The sequence below is a fragment of the Amia ocellicauda genome, chromosome 5 (genome assembly GCF_036373705.1).
Source record: "Amia ocellicauda isolate fAmiCal2 chromosome 5, fAmiCal2.hap1, whole genome shotgun sequence".
Classification (NCBI taxonomy): domain Eukaryota; kingdom Metazoa; phylum Chordata; class Actinopteri; order Amiiformes; family Amiidae; genus Amia; species Amia ocellicauda.
Genome location: NC_089854.1, coordinates 45,716,130 through 45,735,064, shown reverse-complemented (window position 1 = coordinate 45,735,064; position 18,935 = coordinate 45,716,130). Strand labels below are relative to the sequence as shown.

General features: G+C 38.6%; 1 protein-coding gene across 3 annotated transcripts in view; it reads right to left on the bottom strand.

Annotated features, from left to right (window-relative positions):
• Positions 1–2,234: 2,234 nt before the first annotated feature.
• nr1h4 (nuclear receptor subfamily 1, group H, member 4) overlaps positions 2,235–18,935 on the bottom strand; it is a 28,243-nt gene continuing 11,542 nt past the window's right edge. For all 3 annotated transcript variants that reach the window (XM_066705456.1, XM_066705457.1, XM_066705458.1), the window contains 6 exons: positions 17,366–17,505; positions 11,704–11,802; positions 11,095–11,194; positions 10,311–10,457; positions 4,043–4,156; positions 2,235–2,874 (listed from right to left, as the gene is read on the bottom strand). In XM_066705456.1, the coding sequence (XP_066561553.1) occupies positions 2,636–2,874; positions 4,043–4,156; positions 10,311–10,457; positions 11,095–11,194; positions 11,704–11,802; positions 17,366–17,505 (839 nt within the window). In that variant the 3' untranslated portion in view covers positions 2,235–2,635. The remainder of the gene's footprint in view (positions 2,875–4,042; positions 4,157–10,310; positions 10,458–11,094; positions 11,195–11,703; positions 11,803–17,365; positions 17,506–18,935) is intronic.

The window sequence follows — 18,935 nt, the reverse complement described above, 5'->3', positions numbered from 1 at the left end:
AAAGCTGATTCCCTGTTTGTTTTAGTTTTTCATTGTTTTTCTGTAATATTATAAATAGATACTATGTTTTTAGTAATTGATTTGGCATTTTTAATGAATAAAGATGTTTACAAAGTATTCAAAGATTTGGAATGATGTTTTAATGAGAAAGTGACAAAACAAAGCTACAAGCATTTATAAGTAATGAATAAGTTCTGGAATACAAAAAAAGGCATGACTGGAAAAGGTCTTCAATTAAACTCAAGTGTGTGTGATGTGTAATTATAGCATTAGACCAGAGGAAGCTTGCGAACATAAACCAAGACAAATATTTAAATTGCCAGATGATACACGTATTAGAATGTCTTTCTCAATGGTTTTATTGATGCACCTGCCTGTATATACTTGTCTTGGAAACACCTGTCACTTTCTAGGCACTAGTCTTGGAATTGTTGCATAATTGGGACTTGTTGTCATTTATGCTAATAATTCCCACCCCACTCATAAAGTCAACATACACAAACTTATTGATTTACTTGATATAGGTGCTGCTTACGATTATGTATTTAAACTATAGTAACTTGTTAAAAAACAATATATAAACAATGTAAAATAATTTCTACAAGAATACTAACCCAGTATATTACATACAACAGAATCCTAAAGTATATCAGAAAGTGTATTCTGATACACTCTTATTAGAGATTATGATTTACTAATGGCACTAAGAAACATACTGTACTGCACACTGTACTGCTGTGCACTGAATTGTACACCTTTTGACAAGGTTACAGTTTGTTTTTCTATTGATTTAACTCAGTTGTGCATTGATTTATATGGATCTAGACAGAAACTTTGTTGTTGGGGGTTCAGGCTTTTGTTAGGACCTGAAATGGGCTCGGTAACTTACTGATGTAATATACAAAATGTGTTTTGTCTGTCCATTCATCAGCGTATTGCAGTATAGTTTAGAATACAGATTCTGTTCATTATAAATACTATATGATTTTAATCTATGTATGAAGTCAAGATTTAGATTTTTAAGTTTTAAGCTATCTTATCTAATTCATTTTCTCATTTGTCATAGCACACTGGTCGTCACACTGCTGTGCTATACAGTACGCTGCACATGCATCATTGCTTCTGACCATTAGAGGGCACTATTATCAGTCTTCCTGATAAATGTAACAGATCACTGCTTGAAATGTCTGAGCATTTATGCATATATGTGTGTGTAGATGTCAACATGTATGTAATTTAATCCATTTATAGTTATATGGGAGACAGTTTGAAGATATTCTAGGCTTTTCAAAAGTAGGTGGAGTAAAAGGGCACAAGGGACTTATACATGAACATACAGAAATTAAAGCTTATCCAGATGCGTACTAAGTTTTGCCATCACTGTTTGATGGCGATAGATGTGTGGTATGGTCTCTAGTTCTGTGGAAACAGCTGTTGGTGCAATGCCCGCTTTTGGAGACAAAATATCATACTGTGTGTGGCATACTCAGCCACACAAATATGAATGGTAAGGGAGCAAAACAAACGTTTATAGTGTTTTGTTGAGATGTATAATAATAGCCATTACTGTTTCAAAACAAAAATATGAAGGGTTAGAAAACAACATCCTTTTTATTTTTAGATCTAGACAACAAATATCTACCATCAAAATGAACATCTGTAAGAACATATTGTTTCATTAGCCTTCAAGTATTTTATGTAGCCTGTGAATTCTGTGGTTCTGACCGAAAGCCATAGAATGAATTTCCCCTTCAAAAGTTACCCACAGCTCCTTAATTGGGAACAATTTGCCTGTATATTGTTCCTTTAAATCGTTTTTTTTTTTTTTTTTTGCATGTGAGGCATTTGACAGTACACAATTCATGACAAAACCAAGAATGTACAGCAATACAATTATTTTAACTCACAGATGGTCATATTACTGAATTACAGATACCAGCTGCCTTTTATATTATAATCATTGTTAAATACCAGTATCTCCTTGAATCTATTTGTTCTCAAAACATTTAAAACTTTTGAGAGTTATTCAAGCTACAAGAAAGCACAATGTTGTCCGGAGGATGCAATTAAGTTCTGACATTTTTTTTATATTCCTATCTTCATACATGCATAAGATTTCTTTAAAAGATACAGTGGTAATCAAAGACTGAAATAAAAGATGAATAAATCTCTACAGAAAGACAATCAGATGGTCGAAGACATAAAGCAAAGAACCAAACAAATGAAAACCAATATGAATATCTAAAACAAAAATGTTTATTTGTATACACAACTCTGGGTTTTCTTATCCATAATATCACTTTGTCTGCACCTTAACATTGAAATATAAAAGGCACTAATCACTTTCAAATTTTTCAAGAATATAACATTATATAAATAATCATCTAATGTGAGTAATCTGGCAGATAAAATACACTTCAAAAGATATATTATATGTACAACATCTAAATACAGTATTTCATGTGTTAAGTCACATGGCTGTTACATGTACACTTTTGTAATACAGAATACGGGCAACACGGAATATGGTTATTCTTTTAAAAATACACATTTCAAATGATGTTCTTGGTTTTGTTTGCTTGTCCTTGTAGCATGGCATTGAATATTCGGCACACCCAATTATTGCCAGCTATAATCACTGCACATCCCAGATTTCACAGAGCAAGGGGGTGAATTTGTGGTTGCTCATCCTCCAGGACAGCAGCATCTCGGCGTGGTGATGGTTTAAAGTCCTCAGCTCCGTGAGGCGTCCCAGCAAACGAGCAAAGTGCTGGGGGTCTTTGGCATGGTGCAGCTTGCAAAACTTGCGCAAAACTTCTAACATTGGCTCCTGTAGCGTCTCCACAGCCTGCACATCTTTCACATATGGTCGGTCTGAAGCATACAGCACAGAAAGAAATTAACAGGAAAAAGATTACTGAATATATCTGGCCGCTAAAAACATTTTAAAATATGTATAAATTATATATAAATTCAAGATTAATCTTTCAGCAGGACGATGACCCCAAACATACAGCCACACTAGAGTGGCTTAAAAACAAAAAGGTCAAAGCCCGGACCTCAATTCAATTGAGAAAATGCGGAAAGAGTTGAAAATTGCTGTTCACCAAAGGTCCCCATCCAACTTGATGGAGCTTGAGCAATTTAGCATAGAAGAATGGGCAAGAATTGCTGTGTCCAGATGTGCAAAGCTGGTAGAGACTTTTAGACAGACTCTTGGCTGTAATTGCTGCCAAAGTTGCCTGAAGGGGGTGATTACTTATGCATTCAATTATGTACTGTTTTGTATTTGTATCTAATTTAGAACAATTTGCAGTTTATATTTTTCACTTTGACATTATGGACATTTTCTGTGTTGATCAGTGTCAAAAACTCGATTAAATCAAAACTTTGACCCACCCGCTGATAGAAAACTACAAACCTGTTCATCATAGCGGTTACATTTATGATTAGAAGAAAGTGTCATCTTACTAATAATGAAGCCGCAACTGAGTAGAGTTCTGTAATTTTCTATTAGCGGGTGGGTCAAAGTTTTGATTTAATCTGGCCCTCAATCCATTCTGATTTCATGTTGTAACAATTAATTGTGGAAAAGTCCAAGGGGGGTGAATACTTTTGAGAGCCACTATATATATATATACAAAAGTAGAAAAAAACTGTATTATTAAACAAGATGGATTATAAAATAACATTTGTAAATAAAATATTATTTTTAAAATATTTATATTATCCATAGGGCACATTTCTAAAACAGTTATTTTAGAAGTTCAAATATCAGCTTACTACTCCAAAGACTGTGCCAACCAGCATACTTGACTCTGTGAAGGAGGTTGCAGTGTTTATATAGTCAATTATTTTAAAAGAACAGAGCAATTTAATTAATGCTTGTCAAAACTTTTGTATTTGCTTAACTTAGGGATTTTTAATAGTTAATTAGTAAACAAATAGAATTGGAATCACTACCATAATTCTGCATGAATCTGTAAAGCATACTGGCAGACCAGAAGAGAGTTTTTAGAGTTTAATTTAAACGTGGATTTACCTGGTGACATAATTGTCACGGCTGTCAGAAGCGCATGTTCTTCCTGTGTCATTTGAAGCTCTCCGATGCTTTTATAAAAGTTAAACATTGGGGTGATATATTCATCTGATATACCTGAGAAAGGAAGAATGCAACAGTAGTTTAGGGACAACATTCAGGTACCACAAAGTCATCAGAATGCAATGCACAAGATTACACAATAGAATAAAATAGGTGGGCAGATCTATGTGGTTGTTATATTTGTATACTAGGCAATATGTTTATATGTTTAATGTATATTCCTGCACCTTCAGTGGAGGCTACATTTGTGAAATAAATGTAAGAAACACTTACACTAAAGTTATATTATGTTATGTTATGTTTGTTGAAATTAATACATTCCTCCCTCCATCACAATCTTGTACATTTTGTCATGGATCTCCAGGACTGCTGAGAAATCTGTCCTTCCTCGCCAACATTAGAGCTTCTTATGTAATCTAAAAACATCAGCTTTAAAAAAAAAACATTGCAGTCTCCCATCCAGAAACTTATTGCTAGGTACTTCTTTTCCATCATCATTCTCTTACTGAAACCCTGCTATTTGCTGCAAATGAAGAGGAAGCTTCTCTTCCTGCAATTTATAAGTCGCAATGTTTACATTTATTTAGTTTAAAGAAAATAAAAATCTGTAGCCATTTTCTTATTCACACAGAGAATTCACATTTGCCCTTCCCCCCTTTACAGCTGTGGGGCTACATTTAGAATCCCTTTTTAAGGGCTCTTATTAAAAGTGAATGAGAATGTTCTTAGCTGGCTGCTAAATATTGAAAAACAGTAACCGTGTGAAGGTTGATGCAGTCAAGGGCTATTTGGGAAGGATGAACTGAGATGTCTTGCTTATTTAAAATCTTGGGAGTTCTTAATAGACTTAAAGAAATACGTGGAAAATTACAAAGAACAATATGTCCCATATGGGTTATGTCATTTTATAAGAATGATTGCTTATTCAAAAGTGCCAAAAGTGATTATTCAATGAGAAAACCAAAGGTATGTGTAATGCTTTTCTTGTTAGTCAGCTACCTATACAATATCAGGCTATTTTCAGGGTAAACCTGAGCTTTTATCTAATTAACTATATAATCACCATTGTCTATTCATTTGTAAACTTGCTGAAATAGATTTAAAACTAAAAATAGCTTGGAACACTGTTTGTGCACATTGTGGAGACCTTACATCTGAATATAGACTTGAATCTATATTTATGTTTCTTTCATCTACATGCATTTCCAAAGCCATTCTCTTGCGTGTAAAAGCATTGTTAATATTTATGTTTGCGTTAAGGAACTCACCCGTGCCACATGTTCCCCTGTAATGCCACTAGGTGGTGATCTTTTCCATAGAATATAAAAGCAGATGCAGCACAGTGCGTGTTTATGTGCATGCCTGCTGTTTGGAAGTGATGGTAGGACTTTCCCAATGTTACACATTCTAAGCACTGTGGTTACATGTTAACACACACTCACTCACAATTAAGAAAGTGATATTTTTTGCCACCGGACAAAGTACCAGGTACAATGACAACAAAAAATTATGTAATTACAGTATAATACTATTGCAATTAAACATTTTCTGCCATTTTAACATAATTTTATAATATAAAGATCAATCAAACAGGAAATACAAGGTATTCCATATATCTATATATATATATATATAGATATATATATATATATATATATATATATATATATATATATATATATATATATATATAAACAAGAACATGCTCATTCATTCTCCTGCAGAAAAGACAAGTTTTCTGATACATAGTTCCTTTAATCATCATATTACACCAGATTTAGAAAATAAATATTGAGATTAGGAGGGAGTATTGGCATGGAATTTGCCTGTGTTGAAGAGGGCATTATTGGGGAATTAAAGGGGCAAGAAAGAATATCCTTTATTCAAAGATATTTAGGAGCAAAGAGATCCTTTTTGACAGAGTTAAAAGAATGTTAGAAGATGGATGTGTTTAATTTAATGGCCGGGGGAAATAAGGAAGTTACATTTTAAATAATTAATGAATTATAAAGCCTGTACACATAAAAGGTGGAGTTATTACTTTTAAAATGCGCCCCAACCCCCTTTTAATGCATTAAAAAAATATGACATGTATGATCATTTATAAAGATGCAATCATATTGAAAATGTGTATTGCATTTGGTTTCTTAAAAAAATGACTCATTGGTGTGTTTTTTTCCTTTCATTCAGAACAAAGCCTATATAATTATAACACGAGTAGGAGCTGGTTAAGTTGTTGAATATTTCAGAACACAGAAGCTGTCGTGGTGCTCCTGCTACGATGGGAGCAACAGACAACAATAACCATTTTTGTGTTTGTCTGTTTATTTTCACTTCTCCACAAATCCTGTACAATGTCTGCAGTTATGACATTCTCTACTTTTCTCCCCTGTTTCTTTGAATCCCTTTCTTAGATTTATCCTGGGCCACAATCATCTTGCTAGGTTTGTTTCCTTCTGAAGGTGTGGACATTCAAAGACACATATTCAGCTGATCAAAACCTCAATCAATATAGAGATGTACATCTCGTCTCAGTGCTTTAAAAAAAAAATAGACTCCATTAGCAATGAACATGGGAAAGGCATCCTTTCTTTTGTCTGAGAGGCTTCATTTGTTGCGTACATGGAAAACACTTTTATCATGTAAAAGAACTATGTGGGCGAGAGCTGAGGAGACTGCTCCACTCAAATCTGCCTCACCCCCCCACCCCTCCATAGAAACAGATGAGCTATCAGAGAAACCTATTGCAAGTTTGTACATCAGCATGAGAATGAAGACATATCTGGAAAGGTCACAAGCAGATAGGTGCTGTCTTCTCTGCCCTGTGAGTGTTTTTAAAATTCACTGCGATCGCAGGATAATCCATAAATAATACACTGAGCAGGCCTCAAGTGGGAAGCAAAGCCGATGACAAGGCATTGAGCGCTAGCTTCATAGACTTTTGGTGTGGAAAAATGTCAAGAGCAAACAATGGAGGCAGGAGGATAATACTGGCTGTGATGCAATGATTAAAAACAATGCTCTCTCAAGACTAGGTCTTTTTCAAGGGTTGGCATTTCAAGTGAATGTTAAAACCTGTCACTCTGCCTGTTGCCTCACTGCATCCAGGGCAGTTTTTATGGCAGGACTGTAAGAGGGGGAGAAAACACTGCACAGAATTTTTTGAAACTCTGCAATTGCGCTGAGGACTTATTAATTTCTCACGTTTGGCTTTCTCTGTGCACCAGATGACAAAATTGACTCGAGCACCACCATCCCAGGAATAGACTGCAGTAGAAAACTGCTCATAAGGCCTAAGGAAACCTCATTGATCACCAGGAATTCTCCACCAGGAAATCTCATTAAAATGAAATAATATGCAGATAACAGACTTAAGAATAAAACATAGTGCAATTCTTCCCCCTTTACCTTCCAAACAATGCACCCCACTTGTTAGCTTTTCTTTCAAGTTGATTTAAAGCATTTCTTGGTATTATTATTTTTGTCATTCAGCTGATGCTCTTATCCAGGGCGACTTACATTTGTACCCAATTATAAATCTGGGCATTTAACTGGAACAATCTAAGTGAAGTACCTTGCTCAGGGGTACAACAGCACTGCCCCACACAGGATTTGAACCCCCAACCTTCCAGTCATGGTCCAGAGCCCTAAACACTACTCCACAGTGCTGCTCCCTTGGTAGTGTCAAGGGTGCTGGTTTTCCACTCTTTTATTGTCTCCAAAACGTGTCTCTGAAAAGAATGGGACTGGAGCCACAGAGAGCACATAATATGATACGGTTGCCATTGAAGAGATCTGTAATTGATACCAAGTACAGAGAAGACAATGAGTCCCTGCTTAAATATTCATATTTCCCCCAGTCTTTAGTTGAAGATATATTATTAATGCCCCCAGCTTAATTTAACTGACCTACAGTTTTATTTTTGTGTGTATGGGGGTGGTGGTGTTTTCTACCAAAGCATATTTTATTTGAATAATAATAAACAACTTGATTTAAAGAAATCAATAGTTATAAAAGTAAGCACAGACAACAAGTAGAGTAGAAAAGTAGAAAAGACAAATCCTCCTCCTCACACATTTCAAATCGGAAAACAGGTGTTAATCACAAATGGTCATGCATACTATATGTTTAAAAAAGACCTATACACATATCCACTGAATGATGTCCACTTAATGAACTCATAGATTGCGATGCAACAGGTAAATAAGATATAGTGGATTCTGGGTGTAGGTACAGTGATGGTGACGCCATTATTGTTTGATCACTGATAATAACTCTTTTGTCTTAGGGATCCAAGTCCCTGGAACAGGACAAAAAGACACAGGATCTACAAGTACGGGAGAAGAATTTTCACCTAATTTTTTCACCTAATCAAACTAGATTACCTAATTTCTGCTTGAAACAGTGACTCAAAGTACACTGTATGACAATGTTGTGTATGGGGGGGGTACACACATTTTTCCGATAGTACTTTACTTGCCAATCATTCTAATGCATAGTAAATTCCATCTGCCCAAAGCACCCCCTGTGTCACATAACACAATGAAACCCAGCTTGCTTGACTTGATTGTGTTCTCTTTTTTGTTTACAGCTGTCCCTGGTAAACAGAGCTGGCATTTATTCTCAAATATATACTCTGGCTGTTTCTATGAATTGTATCTCAAAGTAATGGAGGCTGTCAAGATGGTATGAATTATATATGTGCGAGTGATATTATCCTGGGGGAAAGCCTGTTTTTTTTTTTTTTTTTTAATGTATCAAAGAGCTGGGATTTTTATGTCCGCTTTAGTAAAGCCACTGGAATGTTTTAAAATGTTCCTGCTTGCAGAAGAAGGCCTAACGTATAGTATAGCAATGCTTTCTGTTGACTGATTGTCTTGATGTACAATTCATTACAGCGAGCAAACACAGCAAACACAAGACACTATTCTAAATATATCAGCATGCCTTAGGACACTTCACTGATTTCGGTAATTTAATTCTTAATTGTGAAAGCACGAACCTCCTGTTTCACCCCTTAGTAAATCCTTCCCTTCTGAAGGCACCCCTGTCGAGGCGAGAAAAAATCAGAAGCCAGAGGCTCCACCAGAGCCATTATCTGCTCCCTAAAGTATTGCCATGACTGATTATTTTCTATACACATATCGTATTTCTTTCAGACTGCCGTCACATTCTACGCAGTTATTGCATTCTGGATCACCAGAGTACGGATCGCACTGATTATGACCCCAAAACAATCAACTTGTGCTTCATTTTTCACCATTAAATACTATAATATTAGAAAGATATATCGTTATGAATGAGTTTAACTAATCACGTATGTATAGTTGCTGTTCTTCAAACTGGAGGGAAACAAACTATGCAGAACTATTGCACTGGTGCAATAATGACAAAATAGAAAAAAATACACTTTAAAAAATGTTTTCACTATCGTTAATTTCCAACAAAATGGAAAGCCTACACAATCAATACCCAGGCCTTGTAAAATTCAGAATGACTTTGACTATCAGTCCAAAACCACAAGTCAGTCAAGCCAATTGAACAAATTGGAGAGAAAATTAAGCCGTCAACACATCAGCTTTTGGCTAATGAGAATGTCCTGACGATGTGGGGAGGCATGATGGCCATTTTAAAAACTGATGAGGTTAAATTATGTAAATGTATACAGCAGTTGCTTTTAATTTTTTATTGAAATAATGCTTATATTATACCTGTTTCCATCCTTCATCGTGTGAATATTTATTTAGTTACCCAAAGAAGGGTTTCAAATCAAAAGGGAGCTTTTGTATTTAAAAATGAAACATTAACAAATATCTGCTTTGCTCCTTTCTGGAGTGGTTGGACATCCCAAACAAGAATAAGGTGCTTTTAACATGTGTCCAGACATTTTGTATATCCAGAATGCAGTTACAATTTGGAAACTTAACCTATAGTCTATTTTAAAATTAGTTGAGGAAACAGGTATATCCCAGAATACAATTCCAGTGCAGCAAAACCAGTTAAGCTTTTGCCAGATATTCACAGCCTCTGTGGGGTATTTCAAGTTTTAATTTAGAGGAGAGCCGCACAAGAGTATTGTTCATGTCCAGAAATAAAGAAAGGCTAAGAAAATTTGTATCAATTGTGTCTTATCAATTACTATTATTATTATTATTATTATTATTATTATTATTATTATTATTATAAACATCAGTGCCTTAAACATACCACTGTTTCGAATCCTGTCCTCAAGAACTTCTGTGTGTCCCGGGGGCAGCTTTCGTGTGAAAATCTGTGCCGATCGGAGAAACATTGCTTCAACTGCGGATCCTTTCAGCAAAGCAATCTGGTCCTCGTGATCCAGACCTTGAAACCCTAATAGAGAAATGGTTGATGCATCGTCACATTGATCGTGGAAGAAAACAAATGAAATATATTATCTAATACAGTGGTTCTCAAACCTGTCCTGGAGTACCACCTGTCCTGTTGGTTTTTGTTGCAAACGATCTCTCAATTACTTAATTGAACTAATAATTTCCTAAATCAGAGCCTTTCAATTATTTTTTACAGTAGGATTTTAAGTCAAGTATACAATTCTATAAGGGAAAATTAAGGATCCAACTTTATATCAGTAACACAATTTAAAGAGTCAAATGTAATCAAACTACTTCAATTAAGTAATTGAGAGCTGGGTTGGAACAAAAAGGACAGGCTTGAGAACCACTGCTCTAATACATATCTCATACTGTGAAATTGTTACAGGAGTGCTGGTGTAGCATTCTGTAATACCTACTGTTTACAGTTTATTTAATATGTTTGGATTGGGTTCTGCTATTAACTGCTACAGAACACCATCTGGCAGTAGTCTTCTGGTGGCTTTAAAACCTGACAAAAGTGCAACGTTTATTTTTTAAGGGTTATTGCTGTGAGTCTTTATTAAAAAAAAAAAGCCTTCAGTAACTGTATGTTAATGTGCAATCATCTCTACATTACAAATGAGAAGTCAAGATACCTGGGAGCTTTTTTGTAAACTCCACCAGTACTTGCACGTGGCTAGTCGCCAAATCCGTGAGTAAAAGGAAGTTTTCCTCTGCAGTGAATTGATCTTGAAGCTTAAGAAGAGATATAAAAGAAGAGATGCAGAAAAAACAAACAAAAATAAGAACCTAGAATTAAGCTTGAGGTGAAATGAATCTTGAATCTTGAATCTTGATAATGATAATGCTTGATAATGCTTTTGTAAACAATATTTGAAACATCCTATGCATGTTTTAATGCATCTAAGTTTCATGCAAACTTCAGAAAGGGACTATTATAAAGTTGTCATCAAGTAACAGAGAATTTATGGATCTAAGCAAATTGTAAACTTTACTGAGAACAAATCTTGTACCCAGTTTTCATGGAACTCAATTTCAGATGGTTTCAACAGGTTTTTGGCTTATAAATACCAAAGACAACTAAAAATAAATTAAACATTCAATAGCCTGGCCTTTATACAAATTATCAATTTTCTCTGGGTTGGCTGTAGCATGTCTTTCTTTGGATGTAAAGAAGCAAAGAGCTTTTAGAAAAAGGATATACATTGAGAACATTGAATTAAGTAATATCAGAGCAAACTTACTAGTTTTTTGGCAATGTCTTGAGGAATGCGATATTTATTATAGGCATCTAAAATGTAATTCAGAAGGTTGACTTGCTCTTGACTGAACTCAACCTTCTCCTGAAATGAAATGAGCAGGTTATGGATTTTCAAACACGAGAATAGCATGACCCAATTTAATTATTGCTGAATAATGCATGGATTCTGTTTCATTGCTTTGAGCTGTGATCAGTTAAAAACTGCTATATAACAGCGTGATGCCACATCACATTTCCTTGTTGAAGAACCATGTGATAGTTTTAAAATAAATCCACATTCTCTCCAATTCTGTTTAGCTTTAGGTTTCTTCTGAAAGCAGCGGGAGACTGCAGTTTACACAAGACAATCGGTTGAACTGCCAAAAAATAATTCCTTCAAAAAACTGAAAGAGATTCTCAACCACGTGTCTTTATCTAGATTCCAGTTGTGCAGAGTACGATACCAGCAGATGATTTGTGGATTTCAGAACCAGCTGTCAGGACACTCAAGCGAACCAATTTTTCATTGAGAAGAGCAAATGGCAGACTTGCGCTACCAAGGGTTAATTTACCTAACATGACTAGAATGACTCTGTTCTGTTCACATACTTTTGTAAAATACTCTGTTGTTATCTGCAATAACTTCTATAGGTCAGCTTGCATTTGTGCTGTTGACTGCTATCTGTCTGATTCCTCTGATACTGTAGCTGAAGAACATCACACTTTCATCACTAGCTATGTTTACATGGAGCCTAATAATCTTTTAATAATCCGATTTATAAATCAATCGGAATACAATACTCTCATACAAACACCTTAATCTGAACAGACTAATCATATTGAACTAATTTCGAATGAAATTTCGATCGGAACGAAAGAGGTGGTGTAGACCTTTGATAATGAATTCAACAGAACATAGCGTCTAATACTAGCCGTGTAAATCTACTTCAATCTATCTGCATCTTTCAGTGCATGTCCGTTCATTTGCGTCACGCAGTTAAATCCTGTAATATGGTGAGGGGCAAAAAATGGTCTGCTGCGGAAACGTTAATGCTACAAAGTTTGAAAGTTTGAAAATTATTGAGATGTAACAAGGGTATTTTATTCTGTATTAACTTTGCCTGACTGCTTTGATCTGTTATTGATCTCCCTGGCTGCATCATTGACAGCATGTCTTGTTTTGCATACAAGATTGATCTTTTGCCCTGGAGACCCGCCGCTCTTGTCCACTGGCCCCAACCCTTCTGCACGGGAAGATGAGTGCGGTGTCTTTTAAACAGGGGATTCCGCTTTGCGCAAGCGCGGGGATGCTGTACAAAAACAGCTGAGCTGGGAGAATGTGTCGGTCGACGGCTACACAGATTGCAATACTTTGCTGCATTAAAGGAGAGCGACTGTTACATGAGACTGTTGCATATTTTCGAGAAAACCGGGTTGGTGAGTTACGTTGTTTAGCAACAATCCGTTGATATTAGTTATCTTTCGAGTTAGAAGCACTGCCCAAGGGGAGGGGTTTTCAGCGCGCATCGCTGGAACGCATCGAAGACTTTTGTCTATCAAAGCTGCCATTGGCCCTTGTGCCCGTCACTCAAACAGGACCCTTCCGCTTCCTGTTTGTATAAAAGGTGACGTCTGCACAAAGACTTCCTCTTTTTGCCCTTCGCCTTTGTTCGTCAAGACGAATAAGAGAGCCTGTTTGTCCAAACCAGAAATCTGCATTCTTCGGTTGGCTGGCGGTACATAATGTGCTTTCCTTCCACCGATTGGCTACAGTTGTGTGTTGTTCTATTTTAATTTTATATAAATTAGCCACGCTATTTTGTTCTGTCCGCGCCGCGGAAGTCCGTTGGCGCCTCAGTTCATCTCGGCTTTCACATGACTACTAGTCGTTTATTATTATTATTATTATTATTATTATTATTATTATTATTATTATTATTATTATTATTCAGGCTAGTACACTGTGTACTGGACTTTTTCCTCCACAGCGCGAGCACACGCAGTGGCAGTAATAGCTGAGGCCGGCTGCCCGGCCTAAGCCTCGGTCTGTCGTAAGAGACTTCGCCCGCGAGAGGGACTCCTCCGCCGGCTTGCTCCCACACTACAGCTTCGGCTGGTGGTTTTTCTACAGTGAGCCCTCCGGATCCCGAACAGCGTGGGGCCTAGTGTCCCTGGTACCCACTGCGGCACACGTGGTGCGACTAGGCTTGTCAGCCTGCGCGGCGCTTGCAGTGTGCAGTGCTTTGTTTGGCGCACTTCGGCGGTGCTTGGTGTTACTCTTCAGGACCTCACCAGCAGGCAGGCGCCTACCCAGGCCCTGGGCAAGAGGACGGGCAGCAGACCTCCGCCCCCTCCACCTCCCATGCCATGGCCCTGAAGCGTTCCAGCAGCCTCTGGCCCACCCATACACCTCCCAGCAACTCTCCAATTGGCACCTCCGCACCCAGGACTCCTGGGTGCTCCAAATTATAACAGTTGGCTACTCCCTACAGTTTCAGACCCGTCCACCCCCCTTCAGAGGCATGGTGTGGACGCGAGTGAGGGACCCGTTCGCAGTGTGTGGCGCTTCGCATTGAAATCGCCGCTCTCTTGGAGAAATGCATGATCCGCAAAGTGCCCCCTCCGGCGCAGCATGAGGGATTTTATTCCCCATACTTCCTTGTGCCCAAAAAAGATGTCGGTTTCCACCCCATCTTGGATCTGAGGTACCTGAATCGCCGCCTCAAGGTCTTGCGTTTCAAGATGCTCATCAAGGAAGTTTCTCCGCTTCGCCTTCGAAGGCCAAGCATACGAGTTTGCTGTTCTCCCATTCGGCCTGTCTCTAGCCCCTCACACTTTCTCCAAGTGCATGGACGCAGTGCTGGCCCCTTGCATCCTCAATTATCTAGACAACTGGCTGATCTGTTCCAACTCCAGGGAGCAGGTTCAGAGCACCTTCGGGTCAACAGAGAGAAGAGCTGTCTTGTGCCGACTCAGCAGGCGCAGTTCCTTGATTCCATTGCCATGCTGTCCACGCTGGTGCCAGAGAGAGTTGCCTCCATACGTGCCTGTCTCTCCCTCTTCTGGTTGAGAGCCCGCGTCAGGGTGTCCCTTTGCCAGAGGCTGCTGGGCCTTCTAGCGGCTGTGTCCCAAACCCTCCCCCTCGGCCTCCTTCATCTAAGGCCTCTGCAGTGGTGGTTTGGGTCCTATGGGATGCATCCTCACCGCGACAGAGCACGTCGAGTGACAATCACTCAAGCGTGCTGGAAGGCGCTCCGTTGGTGGCGGAGCCCTTCGAATTTAACCCTTGGTGTGCCCTTGGGGCCAGTCTGCCACTGAGTGGTGTTGACAACAGACGCCTCCAAGCAAGGTTGGGGAGCTGTCTGCAATGGACAGGGAGTCCGGGGCAGTTGGACGGCGCCCGTCAGGGCCCTCCATATCAACGCCCTGGAATAACGAGCTGTGCTCCTCGGTCTCCGTCACTTCATGCTGGCCCTTCGGGGCAGTCATGTTTTAGTGCGGACAGACAACACAGCAGTGGTTGCCTACATCAACAGACAGGGAGGTCTCCGGTCGCACACACTATATCGGCTAGTGCATCATCTGCTTCTATGGACACAGCCTCAGCTGTGCTCCATCAGAGCAGCCCACCTCCCGGGCATCTCCAACACGGTGGCGGACCTCCTCCCTCGGGGAGGGCCCCCGGTGTCGGAATGGCACCTCCACCCGCACATGCTTCGCTATGTATATAGTTCTTTTGCCAGGAGTCTGTGGCCCCACCCTAGCTAGTCTGGTTAGCCCGCAGTATGTTGAGCATGGGGTGTGAGACTGCGCCCTGTGCTTATATGGTGTGGTCTTGGTATTGGCCCCGCTCCTAGCCCTGCTAGTAGAGCAGGAGGCCGCTATTACTAGGCTTCATGGTAGGCACAAGGTTCTTGTTGCCCGTGGATACACCATTGCTTATTTCTTCCCAGTTCAGTGCAGTCTTCGCATCTGGGCAGCCCAGATGTGGCCCCAAGGGGCCCCTGTGGTTCTATCATAGAGTTGGTACGGCTCCAACTAGGTATGCCTCGGGGCAGGCTCTCTTACCAGCTCACTGCCACCTCCCTTGCGACGGTTTGGTTATACTGTAACCCCTCCCTCTTGTGCAGTGCTTCTAACTCAAAAGATAACGATAGCTTGGTTATGCAACTGTTGTTATCTGAGAAAAGACCATGGTTGCAAGGTCACGTGGGAGTTCTAGCTCCCAGCAAAAAGAGGAAGTCTTTGTGCAGAAGTCACCTTTTATACAAACAGGAAGCAGAAGGGTCCTGTTTGAGTGACGGGCACAAGGGCTAATGGCAGCTTTGATAGACAAATATCTTTGATGCGTGCCAACGATGCACGCTGAAAACCCCTCCCCCTTGGGCAGTGCTTCCTTTCTCAGATAACCAGTTTTACACTTCTCCCATCTCATGGCTTTTATCTTGTTTTGATCTATTCTTAGAATTTGAGCGTAACATCCAATTATTTGTTTTTTTTTCTCGGTAAACCTTTAATTGTTATTTAATGTATTCTATTATTCACTGGTTCATAATTAAGATGTGTGCAGGATGTTCATTTAATTTTTGGTTTAGTTGTAAATTTAATCACTTGATATTTTAGATGTGTATTTTTAGATTTGTTATTTCACTTTATTTAAATTGTTTACTTATCCCCTGTGGCTTGTTGGTTTGAACTTGCCATCTCAGACTCTTGACTTGGTAAATTTGTTATTCCAAGGTGAAATGTTATATTGGAGAACTCCTAAGGACAATATTTTAACCCTGTGTGTAATGTGTAATAAATAAATACATTATAATTGTGATCTCATTGTCTTGCATACCAATCCCTACAGTTGCCATTGGTCCATCCAGTTGATCTGTGCAGGAGGTCCCTCACCTGTCTGAGGGTGGCTTAGTCATTTATATTAAGTAAAATTATATTAATCTAACGGAAGTAGCATGCTACAGAAATATCAATGGACGAAAGGCATCAAGCTAATTTGAATCAAATTGGATTTCCGGTACAATAATTCTTGTTCTTGCCTTCTATCGTTCGACAAGTGCACAAATATATTATTTTAAAAAATATTGGAAATACAGAAGTACAGCACATGATACATATTACTGCTACCATTGGCAAGAATGGCATGAGCTTTTTGTTGTCATAGTAACCTTGACACTAATGGGTGCTCGAGGTATGTGCAAAAATGTATTCCGATTACATCCCTTGTACATATAAACTAATACTTCCAATGGATTGCCTTATGTTAGTGTACATAGAAACCGTTCATTTGGATTTTTTTCTAAGGGAACAAATTAAATCAGGTTGATGAAATTCTCTGCATGTGAACATTCAATATGTGACCATTATCAAGAGTTCTTCCCCAACACACTCCACTGAAGAAATATCTAGGAGTATCTGAATAAATACGGTCCATGCCTACAACATTTGTGGTTTAAGGTAAAGGCTGGCAGTAGGGATGGAAAGAGGATTGTTAGGTTATAGCCTAATGCTATTAGGATTTGGAAGAATAGTTAAGGTCACAGTTTAGGTTAATGTTGGTGTTAGTTTTGGGGCTGTATGGAGAGACCTGAAGATACCCTAGAGTTGTTTTGTGTATTTTTAAATGACCATGTTGGGAAGTGTCTCTGTCTCTCTGGTACCTTTGACACCTTTGTTGTGGAAGTGACCTGTTTAGCATCTCCACTATCGGCTCCCTCTGTGTCTCGGCTGGAATGGTCAGGAGAGGGTTTGGTGTTTTTTCTCAGCCTCTTCGACTTGCATTGTATTTCTGTTAGTAAGCCTGCCAACAACAATCAGAAGCCACTGGAAATTAGGGGACATGAAACATTGTGCATTTTTATACAGTAGGTAGGAGGTCCCCAAAAAATGTATCCTCCTAATTCCCCATATTGCTACAGTTGTTTTAGTAACATATCTGTTTTTATTCCTGCCACAGCAGAACCTCCTAACACTTTTTGGTGGCTGCAAAAGTCTATATAAGCGTAAGGTTTCTTCATTTAGTACATTGGCCTTACTGTTCCCTGTGATATAATGGATTGTTGTTGATGTGTCACTAATACAAGGAAGCAAGCAAAAATAATAAACCACAATGCAGAAGTGACATTTTAAAATATCCTTCTCAACACTAAACAATGACCATGCAAAAGGATATTCTTGCTTTTGTGTTGATTTTTTTAGTTTCAATTGGATGAAAAGAACCCAATGTAAAGTAAAAAATGTGGTAACCTGGGCTAATAAATACTGTAAATGTTATGATAATATCTAAAATGAATTAAAAAATATGTTTATACCCATATTCCTGATCGTTTGTGTCTCCACACTAGGGAAAACAAACACAAAAATAAAACAGCAGGGCTCCCTCCTCTGAACATCAGAATTAGGCCAAGCCCAAAAATAGTCCTCTCCCTTTCCCCTCACACACCTTGTTTGAAACCTGTCAAGGGCTTGGAGTGCAGACCTACAAAATGCCTACCACCTACAATATTTATAAAAAAAATCAAATGCACAATTTATGAGCAACCTGAGCTGCTCAGTCAAGGCACTCAGTGTTTCCATCGCCTGACAGCTTCAAATAGCAACACTCACTGTGGCTCATCTAGTCTGGCCCATGCCAAGAGGAGAAAATTGATCTCCCTTTTATTAGGTTTCATCCCAGCCCTGCCCATGTCTGTTCTTTTTTTTATTATTGATTTGTTTTTCTTTCTCACCACTGTAAAGGTAGCTCACAACTGTTTGAATTTTCAACCCGGAACAATACACTTTCTCTCCAGTGCCTCAGCCAACCACAACCACTCCCCCCGACACACACGTACAGACCCACACAAAATGCCCTAAACAACACTATTAATCTGCTTTTGGGGATAATATGGCAGGCTGTTTTAAACAACACCCAGCCGACACAAAGCCGATAGCAATTTAAATGCTAGAGTATCTAAAAAGGATTAAGCTAAAACCTCGTACAGCTGCTTGTTTATCCATTCTTTGGATATAGGGACATATATGAAAAGACTGCTATTAAAGAAGATTTGTGTGTTTCCCACTCACATACAGTGAGGGAAAAAAGTATTTGATCCCCTGCTGGTTTTGTACATTTGCCCACTGACAAATAAATGATCAGTCTATAATTTTAATGGTAGGTGTATTTTAACAGTGAGAGACAGAATAACAACAAAAAAATCCAGAAAAACGCATTTCAAAAAAGTTATACAT